The sequence below is a fragment of the Diceros bicornis genome, chromosome 4, assembly GCF_020826845.1.
Source record: "Diceros bicornis minor isolate mBicDic1 chromosome 4, mDicBic1.mat.cur, whole genome shotgun sequence".
Classification (NCBI taxonomy): Eukaryota; Metazoa; Chordata; class Mammalia; order Perissodactyla; family Rhinocerotidae; genus Diceros; species Diceros bicornis.
In genome coordinates, this window is record NC_080743.1 from 100,185,842 (window position 1) to 100,200,060 (window position 14,219).

General features: G+C 42.5%; 2 protein-coding genes across 2 annotated transcripts in view; one reads left to right on the forward strand and one right to left on the reverse strand.

Annotated features, from left to right (window-relative positions):
• MFSD4A (major facilitator superfamily domain containing 4A) overlaps window positions 1–14,219 on the reverse strand; it is a 307,016-nt gene that overhangs the window by 143,353 nt on the left and 149,444 nt on the right. The gene's annotated exons all lie outside the window — the stretch shown is intronic.
• NUCKS1 (nuclear casein kinase and cyclin dependent kinase substrate 1) overlaps window positions 8,639–14,219 on the forward strand; it is a 33,362-nt gene continuing 27,781 nt past the window's right edge. The window contains exon 1 of the mRNA XM_058540226.1: window positions 8,639–8,712. Within this exon, the coding sequence (XP_058396209.1) occupies window positions 8,696–8,712 (17 nt within the window). The 5' untranslated portion in view covers window positions 8,639–8,695. The remainder of the gene's footprint in view (window positions 8,713–14,219) is intronic.

Consider the following 14,219-nt stretch of genomic DNA (forward strand, 5'->3'; position numbering starts at 1 on the left):
TTTATTTTTACAATGACCCTATTTTATATATATATATATAAATAAAATGTGTGTGTATATTTATATATATATATAAATGGAAACAGGCACAAAAAATTAAGACTTTGCTCAAGGTTAGACAGCTAGCAAATAGCAAACTGATTTTTAACCTTAAGCAGTGTGACTCCGGGACCTGGGCTCTTGACTACAGTACACTGCCTCCCATTTTGTATGTGTGTGTTTTGGTGGTGGCACCCTTGAAGTTTTTCCATATAACAAATTTTCAGGATGGTGGAAACGAGTAATTTATTAAATGGGTATACAGGTTTCCTAATACTTTTAGAAGGAAAATTTTAAATCTACTTATTAAGGAAAATGGAGAAAAGAAGAAAAATCCAAACCACCCATAGCCCCACAACCCAAACAAAAACCTCTATTTACATTTTGATAAATTTGTTTTCAGTCCATTTGTTTAATGCAAAGATTTTTTTTTCACATTGTGTTCACACTTAAACCATTTTCGATTACATACCTTTTATGTATCCAGTAGTACAGTAGGAGTTGGGGATATGAAGATTTATGCCATAGAAGTTCAAAGGAGAAGGAAGTCAAGGAAGATTTCTTAAAAGGAAGTAGGATTTGAGATGGATACAAATTGAGAAAGAGGTGGGATAGGATTTCAGGTTTGGGAGAAAGGAAGTTGAGCATTCTTACGAAGGTTTGGGAAGTAGCCAGTAGACCAAAGGGCTCGTGTTGTAGAGCAGTGGGAAATAAGGTTAGAAAGACTGTTGACAGATTTTATAGGTCATTAATTAATTTAACCAATAGTGGCATAAAAACCCTGTGCCAGGTACTTTATTAGATGCATAGACTGAAGGCCTGGGGAAGAGAAGGTTCCTGTCCAGGAACGCCAGTCCAAAAGGGAGCTGGACGTGTAAAAGAACTGCGTCTTGCTGCAGGGAGTGTTGAGTCTGCTTCTTCCAGTGATGGAGGACAAGGAGGGAGGTCAGGAAAAGTTGCATGGAAGAGAAGGCACTCAAACTGGATAAGAGTTGCCAACTGAAAGACTACAGGAGGAAATGCATTTTACACAGAATAAAGTGAATAAAGGCAGCATGCAGTAAACCGCAAAGCTTGCTCAAAAAACAGGATGTTCATTATGGCTGGAGCTGGCAGCGGGTGGAGGAAGGGACTGTGAGAAAATGAGGTTGGACGTGGGGTCAAATCACGGAGAGCTCTGTATGCTATGCTGGAGCATTCGAACTTCATCTTGTGGTGGAGCACTATTAAAGGGCTTAATTTTAAAAAATTTTTTTCTTGCTGAAAGATACGGAAACATTAATTTTTTTACGTGGCTTAAAACAACAGAAGTTTATTATTTTATACTTCTGGAGATCAGAAGTTCAAAATGGGTCTAACTGGGCTAAAATTAAGGTATTGGCAGGGCTGCATTCCTTTCTACAGGTTATAAGGTAGAATCATTTTCTTTCCTTTTCTAGCTTCTAGTGGCTGCCCACATTTCTTGGCTCATGGCCCCCTTCCTCCGTCTTCAAAGCCAGCAATGGCTGGTCAAGTCTTGCTCACATCTCATCACTCTGACCTTTTCTGCCTCCCTTTTCCACTTTTAACGACCCTTGTGTTGCATTGGGCCCACCCAGATAACCCAGGTTAATTTCCCCACATCAAGATCAGCGACCTTAATTATCGACCTTAATTCCCCCTTGCATATTCACAGGTTCCAGAGATTAGGTCATGGACACTTTGGGGGGTCGTTATTGTGCCTACCGCAGACAGGAAGACTGAGAAGTAGTGGAGTTAAAGAACTGGCCCAGGGTCATACACCTAGCTGGTAGGAAGGTCTAGAATAAACTTTTTTTTTTCTTTCATTTTTTTTTTTTTTTGGTGAGGACAATTGCCCCTGAGCTAACATCTATTGCCAATCTTCCTCTGTTTGCTGAGGAAGATTGGCCCTGAGCTAACATCCGTGCCCATCATCCTCCATTTTGTATGTGGGACACCGCCACAGCACGCTTGACGAGCAGTGCATCAGGTCCACACCCGGGATTCAAACCTGCACACTCTGGGCCGCCAAAGCAGAGTGCGTGAACTTAACCACTACGCCACTGGGCTGGCCCCAAGAATAAACATTTTTTTTAATTCAAATAATGCAGACATTTTTTAGAAGGAGATAGAATTCTTCTGTAATTTCACCTCTGAAAGATAACTGGATTACGAGTTTGAATATTCTTCCAGATTTTTCTCTACATACACAGTCCCAGCTATACATTCCCTTCTCTTTACAAAAAAAAAAGTCTCATATATGGCTTCCTGCAGCTTGCTTATTTCTTCTTAATGTGTCTTGGGTATCTCTCCATGTAAGAACATATAGTTCTACCTCATTCCTTTTAATTGCTGCCAAGGATTGTATGGCTGTATTATAATTTATGTAACCAGTTATCTATTAATGGATGTTTAGGTTATTTCTTTTTCCTCTCTTACAAATAGTTCCACAAACTAATATCTTTATATATTTATAAACTTATGTGAAAACTTTGGGAACTCCTAGAAGTGAGTCCAAGAGTATACACACTTTAAGTTTAAATCTAGTGTCAAACTTCCCTCCAAAATGTTTGTACCAAGATATACTCCCACCAATAGGGTCTGAGGGGCTAGTTTACTCATATCCTTAACAAAACTGTTTTCAACCTTTACCAATCTGAGAAGTGAAAAATTTTTAAATTATTTTTTCTTTTGTCATGAGTGAGCATATTTTTAAATATATTTGTCGTTTTTATTTCTTCTGTTACTCACCTATTTGTATCCTATGCTGTTATTATTTTGTTGTCTTTTTCATAGTGATTTTGTGAAAGCTCTTTGTATATTAAGGATATTAACCTTTTGTCATAATATTGCAAATATTTTCCCCAGTTCATAGAGAGATTTTAAGCAGAGTAATATTAGACTTGTGCTTGAGAAATCTCTCTTGTAGTAGCTTAAATGCTAGTATAAAGCATCTAGACTGTATTGTGGACACTGTATGGACATATTGAAAATGTGAGTGTTAAGAGTGACAAGAGCGTCATGCTTTAGGAAGGTAGTATTGTCTGTTGTGTCTACCATAGATGACAAAAAAAGGGAGAGAAGAAAAGCTGTTACAGTAGTTAAAGTATGAATGATGACAATGGAAATGGCAAGTGAAAAATGAATTTGAGAAATGCAATGGAGAAAGAATCAAGAGGTTTCCACATTGAAGACTTAACAGTGAGGTGCGGGGGTGGAGCTGGTAGCACCATGGATTTGAACTCAGGTGTTTAAGAAGATACTGCTGACAGAAACAGGGGAGGCAGGAAAAGAAGGTACATAGGGGAGATGATTTTTTTGGCACAGATTAATTGAGCTTGTGGGCATCCAAGTGGAAATGTCTGTTAGGCAGTGGGGCTACTGGGCTGGAACTCAGAGAGAGGCGGAGAGGCCGGCAGTAGTTGGTGGAATCATGCGCATACTGGTCATGGTTGGAATAGATCAGTTCTCCTAGGAATGGTTAGGAGATTATGGAGAAAGAGTGACAACACCTTGAACATTCACAGTACTGAAACGTAACTGTCACCACTTCTCACTGTCACCTTTTCTCCATGCGTAAGCTGTGGGCAGTCTTCTTAAGTCTGTCCCCAGGGCTCAAAGATTGTTGTGCTGTTGCGTTTTTGGGTTTTCCCTTCAGTGAAGCCAGTGTAATCTCATTCTACCTCCCACAGTGCTTCACAGTGTACACCTGCTTTCACACGTGAGCCCGTTATTTTCTTGTTATTATGCCAACCTTGTGATGTAGTTAAGGACCAGTATAATCATCCCCATTTTGCAGATGAAGGATCTGAGACGCAGGAGTTTGAAATTTGCTCCAGGTCACATAGGTAGCAAATCACTGTGCCCAAAGGCAGATATTCTTGGTTACAAGTTCAGTGCACTTCTGCTTGTTCCTTGGCGCCTCCTCTTTCAGCAGTGTTCACTTTACAATATTTGTCAGTGGTTTAGATGGATAAGGCTGTGTCTCTTTCAATGTTACAAGGGCAAGATTTCTATGGATTTTATTGGTGTTGAGCAAAACAGCAAGTGTTAGTCTTTTTGGGGTTTTTTTCTTCAATTTAAACTGAATGTCAAATTGTACATCTTTTTTGTTTTGGTAACAGAAATCCACCTAAACTTAGCTCTTAATATTCTTAAAAGTAGAGAGGAAGATGGAAGTCTGGAGCAGACAAAATATACACTTGAGAAAATGAATTTAAAAGTTTAAGTTGACTTTGGCCCAGCGTTTTTCTGGCTGTGACCTAAGGGCAAGGGAGCATCCTCCTTAACCATGAACCTATCTGCAAGCAGGCTACGCAGCCTCTGGGGTTGCAGAAAGACTACCAGACATACAGCTCTTCTGTCCCATGCTATTTTTTTTTTCTTTTAATTAATTTATTTTTTCCCCCCAAAGCCCCAGTAGATAGTTGTATGTCATAGCTGCACATCCTTCTAGTTGCTGTATGTGGGACTCGGCCTCAGCATGGCCGGAGAAGCAGCGCGTCGGTGCACGCCCGGGATCCGAACCTGGGCCGCCAGCAGTGGAGCGCGCGCACTTAACCGCTAAGCCACGGTGCCGGCCCTTTTATTTATTTATTTTTTTGTGAGGAAGGTCAGCCCTGAGCTAACATCCATGCCAATCCTCCTCTTTTTGCGGAGGAAGAGCGGCCCTGAGCTAACATCTATTGCCAATCCTCCTCCCTCTCCTTTTTTTTTTTTTTCCCCTTTTTCTCCCCAAAGCCCCAGTAGATAGTTGTATGTCACAGTCACACATCCTTCTAGTTGCTGTATGTGGGACCGTGGCCTCAGCATGGCGGGAGAAGCGGTGCGTCGGTGCACGCCCAGGATCCGAACCCCTGGCCGCCAGCAGCGGAGCGCGCGCACTTAACCGCTAAGCCAGCAGGCCGGCCTGTCCCATGCTTTCTTATGAGTGTGGTGGAAGTGAAAAAAAAGAAAAGAAAAGCCTGGGATTAGCTTTCTTGAACTTCCTAGCAGGGTCTTTAAAGACAGGTACCTGTCTCTGCCCCTGTGGTCTGTAGAAGCAGTGTCTGTCTTTAGACCTGGTTGGCTGACTTTCATGAGGTCACAGAACTAGAAGTGCCCAGCACAAAGTACTCAACAATTTTTATAAAGCTCCCAGCTACTACAGCATAGCCTTGAAGGAAATGGGTCTTTATTAGGAATATTTAAGTCATCAGTCCTGCCACCTCAGCACTGCCACTTCTTATTGTCTTGAACAAAGGCAGGGGAGAAGGAAAAGGCTACTTCTCAAAATATAACTTAAATCATAGAGGAAATGAAGCATTGGGTTTAAAAGGCCATTAAACCTCATTTCCAGGGAGAAGGAATATCTCTCTTTTCTATCTCCTGAGCCTTTTTTGTTTTCATCGTTTTCCATAGTTTTATTACGTATATTGTCCCTTCAGGGTTATCCGACGGTGCTTCTGAAATCTAACCTATCATATGATCAGTGTTTTTCTTCAGTTTCCAACAAACTGGCTGTGGTTGAGACAGGTGCCCAGGGCAGACGGTCTGGGGATGGGCTAGAGGGGACTACCTTGGAGACTGCATTCCAGGTTGTCTTGGCAGCCAGGGAGACAGTGCTAGGGCTCTTGAAGGCATAATTCTGTACTTGTCCACTGAAAAGCAAACTAGAAGTTCAAGACTAAGTTCCTTCCTTCCTAAGAGACAGTGTTTGTTGAAATACTGAGTGAATAAACAAGCAAGTGGAAGGAAGATGTTAGCTGAAGCTGAGGTGAGGAGAGAGGCAGGGTATGATCCTCACCTTGGAAGAAGAAAGGCCTTCATTCAGCGGCCATCTGTATATCGGCCTTAAACTAAACTATAAGGCCAAGGCCTGGAAGACCTATTCTGAACTTTCCTGGACACATTTCCCAGACACCTGCCTGGACACGTTGACTATGTTCAGTTCCTTTCATTCCCTAATAAATGAACAATGAGAATTCCTCTGCCTCATATCACAATACCAAATAATGGTATTCGGTAAAATGATAGCAATCTGCCCTAATAAGACAGCCTCCAACAGAGTCATCCATGGTCACTGCAGCACCCCAGTCTCCGCAATGGTGTTTTGACAATAATATGAATGACAATACACTTAGTGAGAACATATTCAGGGGGGGCCTGGCCCAGTAGTGTAGCGGTTGGGTTCGCATGCTCCACACACTCCGCTTTGGTGGCCCAGGGTTTGCGGGTTCGGATCCCGGGTGTGGACCTGCACACCGCTTGTCAAGCCATGCTGTGGCAGGCATCCCACATAAAAGAGGAAGATGGGCACAAATGTTAGCTCAATACCAGTCTTCCTCAGGAAAAAGAGGAGGATTAGCAACAGATGTTAGCTCAGAGCTAATCTTCCTCACCAAAAAAACAAACAAAACATATTCAGACACCCATTAAGATGGCTACTATCAAAAAACTAAAATAAGTTTGGCAAGGATGTGGAGAAACTGGAACCCTTGTCCACTGTTGGTAGGAATGTAAAATGGTGCAGCTGCTGTGGAAAATAGTATGGAGAGTCCTCAAAAAATTAAAAATAGAATTACCATATGATCTAGTAATTCCACTTCTGGGTATACACCGCAAAGTACTGAAAGCAGGGGCTTGAAGAGATATTTGTACACCCATGTTCGTAGCAGCATTATTCACAATAGCCAAAATGTGGAAGCAACCCAAGTGTCCACTGACAGTTGGATGAGTTAACAAAATATGGTGTATACATACAATGAAATATTATTCAGCCTTTAAAAGGTAGAAAATTTTGATGTCTGCTACAACATGAATGAATCTAGAAGACATTATGCTAAGTGAAATAAGGCAATCACAAAAGGACAAACACTGTATGATTCTACTTATATGAAGTTCCTAGAGTAGTCAAATTTGTAAAAACGTAAAGTAGAATGGTGGGTGCCAGAGGCTGGAGAGAGAGAGGGAATGGGAAATTAGTGTTTAATGTGTACAGAGTTTCAGTTGGGGAAGATGACAAAGTTCTAGAAATGGATGGTGGTGATGGTTGCACAACAATGTGAATGTATCAAATACCACCGAACTATACACTTAAAAATGGTTAAAGTGGTGAATTTTATCTTATGCATTTTTTTTACTACAAAAATAAAAGAAAAAAAGTGCAGAGGAGAAAGGGGGAGTGACATGGAAGAGGCAGAAGGTAACTTGTTTAATGCTTCACTGGTGGACTGCACTATTCTCTTCCCTTAGAGAAGCCAGATTTTACAACTGGAGACTTTCTGAAGGCAGACAGTGGTGGGGTTGTTTGTATGTTTATGGAGCGAATCGTCAGTTGGTTAGTAACAGGCTGCCTGTGGCAGAGATTGAAGTCTATTTTACAATGGTGGGGTGAACCTTAGCCGTTCTCATAGAGATCGTGAGCTCTGCCTTTGAGAGTTTTAGGCATCCCACAAATGTTCATGGGTTTAAATAAAATGATCTGAGAAACCCTAAGTTATTTTACTTGAGTTTTGAGCCAGCCCCACCCACCTGTACTAGAGATCAGGGCATCTTTTAAAAATTGAATTTAACAAATACTTACATAGTGCTTCCTGTGTGCCAGAGACCGTCTTAAAGGCTTTTCATATATCAATTTATTTAATCCGAATAACCCAATGAGGTAAGTACTATTGTTCTCCATTTTACACAGGAGAAAACTGAGGCACAGAGAGGTAAAGTGATACAACTATGAAGTGTTGGACCTGAGGTTCAAACTGAACCACCACGTGGCCCCAGAGCTCATGCTCCTAATCCTTAGGCCCCCAAAGTAATGTCTGAGACGGGGACTTGAACGACCCTGAAGTGAATCTCAAGGTCCAGAATGGGGGAGTAAACTTGTTCCTTGATTATGATCCTGCCTCTCTGCTCCAGCAGCAGTAGGGCTCCTGAGGGCTAATGCTGAAGCCAGGGTAAGGGGCTTGTAGGTTTAAGGCCAAATTTTTTGAACCTATGGAATTTCCCTCCAATTCTGCAGCAGCCCCCTAGTGACGAATCAGCTGCCTATCCCACAGGTTTTGCTCTTGGTGGAGTTTCTAGATGATCAAGGCAGGCGAAATAAAACATCATTAAACTAACACTAAATGACACTGAACTCTATATAAATCTTTTTTTCTAGTCGTTCCAAAATGTGACCCATGACGAATCTGCAAATCTGAAGTGGAAAGCAGGGGGCGGGCCGAGCAGCGACCATTTTTGTTTTGCGGCCGTGCGCTCTCAGAGCATCTTGACTAATAGGGCCCCACGGAGGAGGCGGGGCCTATGGGAGAGCAGGGCGGGGCCTGGGAAACGTGATGATTCAAACGGACTAACGAGCTCGGCGCATCTGGCAGAAGCCGCCAATGACCCGGCGTGTTGGGGCGGGGCCCACAGGCCCTAGTGTGTTTGGTTGCACCGCGGCTTTGGCGCATTTTCGGCTGGTTTGATTCATCCATTTTGAAGAGACGGGGGAGCGGGGGGCTCGTCTGATTAAGGGGCCGTGAACGAAGGAGCGGCGGAGTTTGAGAAGCCGGCAGCTCGGGGCTCGGCGGCAGCGGCCTCATCGGCCGAAGTTGGGGGGGGTGGGGCGCCGAGCGCGCGGGGAGGGGGGGGGTCCTGGTCTTTGGCTTCTCGACTCGGTCCTGTTTCGACAGCGAACATGTCTCGGCCTGTCAGGTCAGTGCGGAGTCCGAGGCCTGGAGCGGGTTGGCGGGGTTGGGGGCGAGCGGTGAAGGAGTGGGGACGGCAGGCGAGAGCCGGCCCTCGCTGGTGCCACGCGCGGCCTCCTCCCTCTCGGGGCCCGCGCGCCCTTGAGCGTGGGGGGCCCTGCTGGCGCGGGCTGCGCGGGGGCGGCGGCAGCGCTCCTCCCCGCCCCGCGCGCTGCGGCCCCCACCCGCCGCACTCGAGCGGGCGGGGTGTTCCTCGGCCGCCCGCGCCGGAGGGGGAGGGTGAGGTCAGCGCCCCCACCAGGCCCCACCTCCGCGCCCGGCCCCTCGGAGCCTTCAGCGAGGAGGGGCGGGGACGCCGTGGCGCCCCTGCCGCCCTCGGCGTGCGTGGGGGTGGGGGCCTCGGCCTCCCTCTCCGGCGGACGGGGTGTTCCACACGAGGGGGGAGGGGCGGCCGCCACCCGCCCCGCCTCCGTCCTCGGGGTCGCCGCGGGCCCGCCTCCGGGGCGGGCGCGCGTGGGCGGGACCTGTTCTCCCCGCCCGCAGAAGTGAGTTCGGCCTGGGCCCTGGAAAAGGCGGTCTGCTGCCTTTCCGCCAGCTTGCAGTCTGAGCGGGTTGACCCCCCCCCAGTTCGCTGTTCCCTCCGACTGGAAATGTCCTTCCCCGGGGAGGGGCTAGTTAACGCGTCCCAAATCCCGTGTGGGTCTCGTTCCCGCTCCCTCTCCTCTCGCGCAGCGCGGGGGGTTTTGTAACCCTCTCGCCCCCCAATGACTTTAATAGTAAAGGGGCTAGATTCAGTTAGCATTAGACTTGATGCTAAGAATTTCAACAAGCTTGCTATTCCCCAGGGGACGGTGGAGTCGCCCTTTGCGGTCCTCCTGGCTATTGTATGGAATGTGCCATTTGTGGAGGGGTGTGGCTTAATCCAATCTGCTGAGGCCTTGAAAAGGAGAGCTGTTGCAAATAAATACGACTTTTACTGTAGTGTCCGTGACTCCTTCAACGTAAGGAATTGGCTCTTTGCTTAGTGTTTTCTGAATAAATAGGTAAAGGTTTAGTTTTAAAATGTTTTAACGGTTGTTGCTTCCCCTTCTTCATTCCAAGTTTTTGTGAGAAACGGAAGTATTTTGACCTAAAGCTCTAAAGCCAGGTTTGGAACCTCGGGAAGGGTTTTGTTGTACACCATTCTGTCTCCTGGCTATCTGTCGTCCGATCATCCGTCCCCAAGTGGTGGTGGTATGGGATCGCGTACTCCTGCGGTCCGGGTGGGCGGGAGGAGAGTGCTACCTACCTACCTGACTGCTTTTCTGCCTTCTGATGTCAACCCGCGTCTCTAACTCACCGTCGCCACCGGCGAGAGTTTTGTCGACTTTTTGGCAAGGAGTCTGAATAGATATTTCAGATTATAGTATGCATACTTTCTTTGGCATAAAAATTGATCGATGTATCTCATCAATTTATGTAGAATAATGTCTTTAAGATCAGGTGAAATAGACAATATGGTAATAAAGATTTGTTTCGTCTGGATTGGATCTTCTGTCTTCTGGAAGGAAATTACTGTGTGGTGAAATTAGACTATTTTTCTCAACCTAGTCGCTAGATTTTGGTGTCTTTTTTATTTTATTGTTGTGACTTTCTTACATTCATTGCCTGAATTTGTGTTCCCAGATTTAGATATTGGAACACGAACAAAACTTTTTCTTTTACTTCAAAACTTGGGTTTTTTAGTGTCAGCAGGTGGAGATAAATATATTAAGCACATTCTATCAGTTTTTTGGAGGCGTTGGGATTTCTGCACAACTTTTTTCTTGCTCAGTATGTTATTTAAAGTAATTTTAACTCTTTATTTGCCCCTAATTGAAGGATGAAGTTAATATATTGTGGGCTTTTTTGGGTCACTTTCAAATTGCTAATCTCAAAGCAACTTGGTTCTGATTATAATTTTAGTGATAAAGTCTCTTTGTAACTATTTTTTTTAAGTCTTTAATATATTCATGACCAATAATAAAGCAGAAATAATTAAACTTGAGTTTTTGTTTTGTTAAATTTTGCAATTAAAAAAGTGCTGTCTTAGAGAAGGGCTTTTGTTTCAAAGTGTAATTGAAGAATCTGTGTACCTGAGGGCATTTAACAAAAAATTAATGATAGGCATTTACCTGATATCAGAATGATCAGCCTTATTTAAAAACAAGCCAAAAAAAAGAAAGCATATGTTGGAAATAAGTGACAGTGCATCTTCTTTTGGGATATATTTCTGCCCTTAGGCCTATACATAATTTTGAGGTTTTTCTGGTTTTCATTTTTACTAAAATGAAATTAAAATATCATTAATTTTCATTTTAAAATTAACCTAAGCATTTAAAAAAGATTTTTTAAAAATGTACTAATGGCTGCTTGACACCAGTATCCAAGTGAAGGGAATGATGAACTGATGAGCTGCAGCAGGGTTTTCCATGGGCATGTGCACAACACATGTCTAAGTAGTTTTGTTCATACAGTATTGCTATCTTTACCTTTTACAGTAACTGACTCGTATATCAGTGAGAGCTCACATATTTTAGGCCTTGGATTCAAATTTATAGCATAAAATTACAGTCTTGGAGCTAGAAAGAAATTTAAGCAAATTCATTTTACAAGTGACTTAATGGGGACCTGGACTAGTGAAGTGCCTTGCATCACACAGTAGTAGATGCCAAGATTGGACCTAGAACCTAGATTTCTTAATTCCCAGTCCTTACTCATCCTCACCCTCCCTCTTTCCACGTAATAATCACTTTGCCTTCTGCCTGATAAGTATTGATATTATTATAGTGTATAGCACTTTTAAGTTTTCAAAGTGCTTTCATGACTCTTATCCTTGTGAGGAAGGAAAGAAAATGCTATTACTGTAGAAGATGAGAAAGAAAGCTGAGAGAGAGATTTACTGACATGCCCAGACTAGAAACCAGGGTTCTTGAAATTCAGCTTGGTATAATCCCCAGAGATCCCCCTCCCTTGTTGAAAATGATCCAAGTCACTCAGATCAATGTGTTTGCTCCTTTCTTTGTAACGTAAAGTGTACTCAGTATCTTGTCGTCTTTTGTTTAGTGCTTGAGATTGCAAGGAACTTTTAACATTGAAAGTTTAGATGTGAAAGCATAGGCTCTTATGGGTTGATATAAAATTACTTTTATTTTTTTGTCATATTTATAATTATATTAAGATTTATCAGCTTTCCCAAGATTGCTTTCTTTTTTTTTTTTTTTAATTTTATTTATTTATTTTTCCACCAAAGCCCCAGTAGATAGTTGTATGTCATAGCTGCACATCCTTCTAGTTGCTGTATGTGGGACGCGGCCTCAGCATGGCCGGAGAAGCGATGCGTCGGTGCACGCCCGGGATCCGAACCCCAGGCCACCAGCAGTGGAATGGGAGCACTTAACCGCTAAGCCACGGGGCCGGCCCTGGATTACTTTCTTTTCAAAAAGAATTTTGTTTGGGATTCTAGATGCTAAAAATTTCTACTCTCTCTCAGCAGAAAATTAGTTTCAAAAAGTCCTCAAAGGGAAAACTTGGAAACCTGAAAATTCGAGATAGCTTGAAATTTATGATCCAAGTATGCACAGGAAGATACTTAAAAGTTTTGTATCCTAGTAAATATGGTCATAGGTGAGCTTGGTTCCTTATATCTCTTCTTATTCTCTACTCCCACTGTGTGTGTGTGTGTGTGTGTGTGTGTGTGTGTGAGAGAGAGAGAGAGAGAGAAGGGTGATTTTATTAACTTTGGATCTGTTCATTTTATTACTTACATGTCAATTTCCTCTAAAAAGACATAGATTCTTCTATAGATTTTACCCTCAAAGATATCTCATAATAATTTGCAAACCCTGAATAATGGGGGGAGTTAATTTTATAACAACACTTAAATATTCAACATTTCCCAACATACTTGTATTGAATTAAGCTGAGAATTATACTAATACAATGTTTAAAGTGCGGTTTTTAGAGTAATTTAGCGAACAAACGTTTAGTGAGAATAAATGCAGAGTCAGGCACTCTGCTAGAGGCTTTCACTTTATCTTGTTTTATCCTTGTTACGGCCCTGTAATGTAGGATTTTTTTTAATTCCCATAATAACAGATGATAAAATAAGCTTAAAAAAATACGTTACTCAAGGTCATAGAACTGTTAAAGCAGAGCCAAGTTTTGAACCCAAATTTTCTAAATACAAAGTTGGCATTCTTTCTGTGGTACCACTCTTTTCTTCCTAGTGTTTGGCATGAAGATGGTCAAGTGTTTTTTATTTAGTCTCTTCAATGGTGAGTACATTCTGTGTCAGTAGGTTTTCAGCTCTATATAGAAAATATTTGAGAGAAAATATGGCCCAAATGTTTTAAATAGGAGCAGTTTTGTTCAATTCAGTATTTAAAAGAATTTTCAGAGATACCTCTTAATTAAAATGTATTTTTAAAAAAAACTAGAAAACTTCAGAGGTATAAGTCCAGTTTCTTCAGTTTACTGGTGCTGACTTTGAAGCCAAAGGAATTGAAGTGTGGAAATAATAGCAAAGCTGATTTAGACTGCATGAGTCTTAGCTCGTCTCTCTACTAGATTTACGTTTACTGTGTTTGATTCCACCTAGAATATATTACAGGTCCACAGTCCCTAGTTTGAAACCATTGGGGCCATATGTGTTTGGAAGTTCAATTTTTTTCCCAAAATTTAAAAAAGTTAACAGGGTGCCTATACTGTCTATCAGTGTACCATCATCAGTGAGTCTGGGGTAGTGCTCTTATAATCAAACACATTAATATCTCTGTAGTAAAATTTATGAATTTTCACACTGAAAAAACAACGAAAAAGCCCCTCATTATTTAGGTCAAGTTTACCACCATATAAGTTCTGGAAAAACTTTTGTTTTTCAGAACTTTTTGAATTTCTAAATTGTGGATTAGAGATTGTGGATCTTTAAAAGTAGTAGTCCATTTGTCAACCTTAAATTTTAGAAAAAATAAAATCACTTCGAAACTCAATAGAGCTGTCACTTACTGAGTAACTCTCTCCGTGCTAAATATTCTGCCAGCTACTTTAACACGTTTCAAAATCTTGAAACAACTCATCAAGCAGGGTATATATTATCCCCGTTTCATATGTGAGGTAGCTGAGGTTTAGATAAATTAATTGGCCTAGTTCACCTAATATTAAGAGGTGAAGCAGGAATTCAAATCCTGGTGTGGCCAACCCAAAGCCAGTGTGATCTTTCCCGTGAGACATACTGCCACAGGGTGTTACTCTTTCTCGTGGTAGTAGTAGTGCACTTTCCCATCTTCAGAGTTCATAATAGGACTTTTGTGGGCGAAGACCAGCTTTAAAGTGAGCTAGGGGTGGGTGGAGAAAGGACAAATCTTTTGGATGAATAGGAAAATATTTGAAGGGATTAAAGGAAGATACACCTGAATGTAGAGGAAAAAGCACCGAAGTGTTGTGTAGGTTTTGTGGGAAGGAATGGGAATGTTAGATAAGTGGCATTGCTGTAAG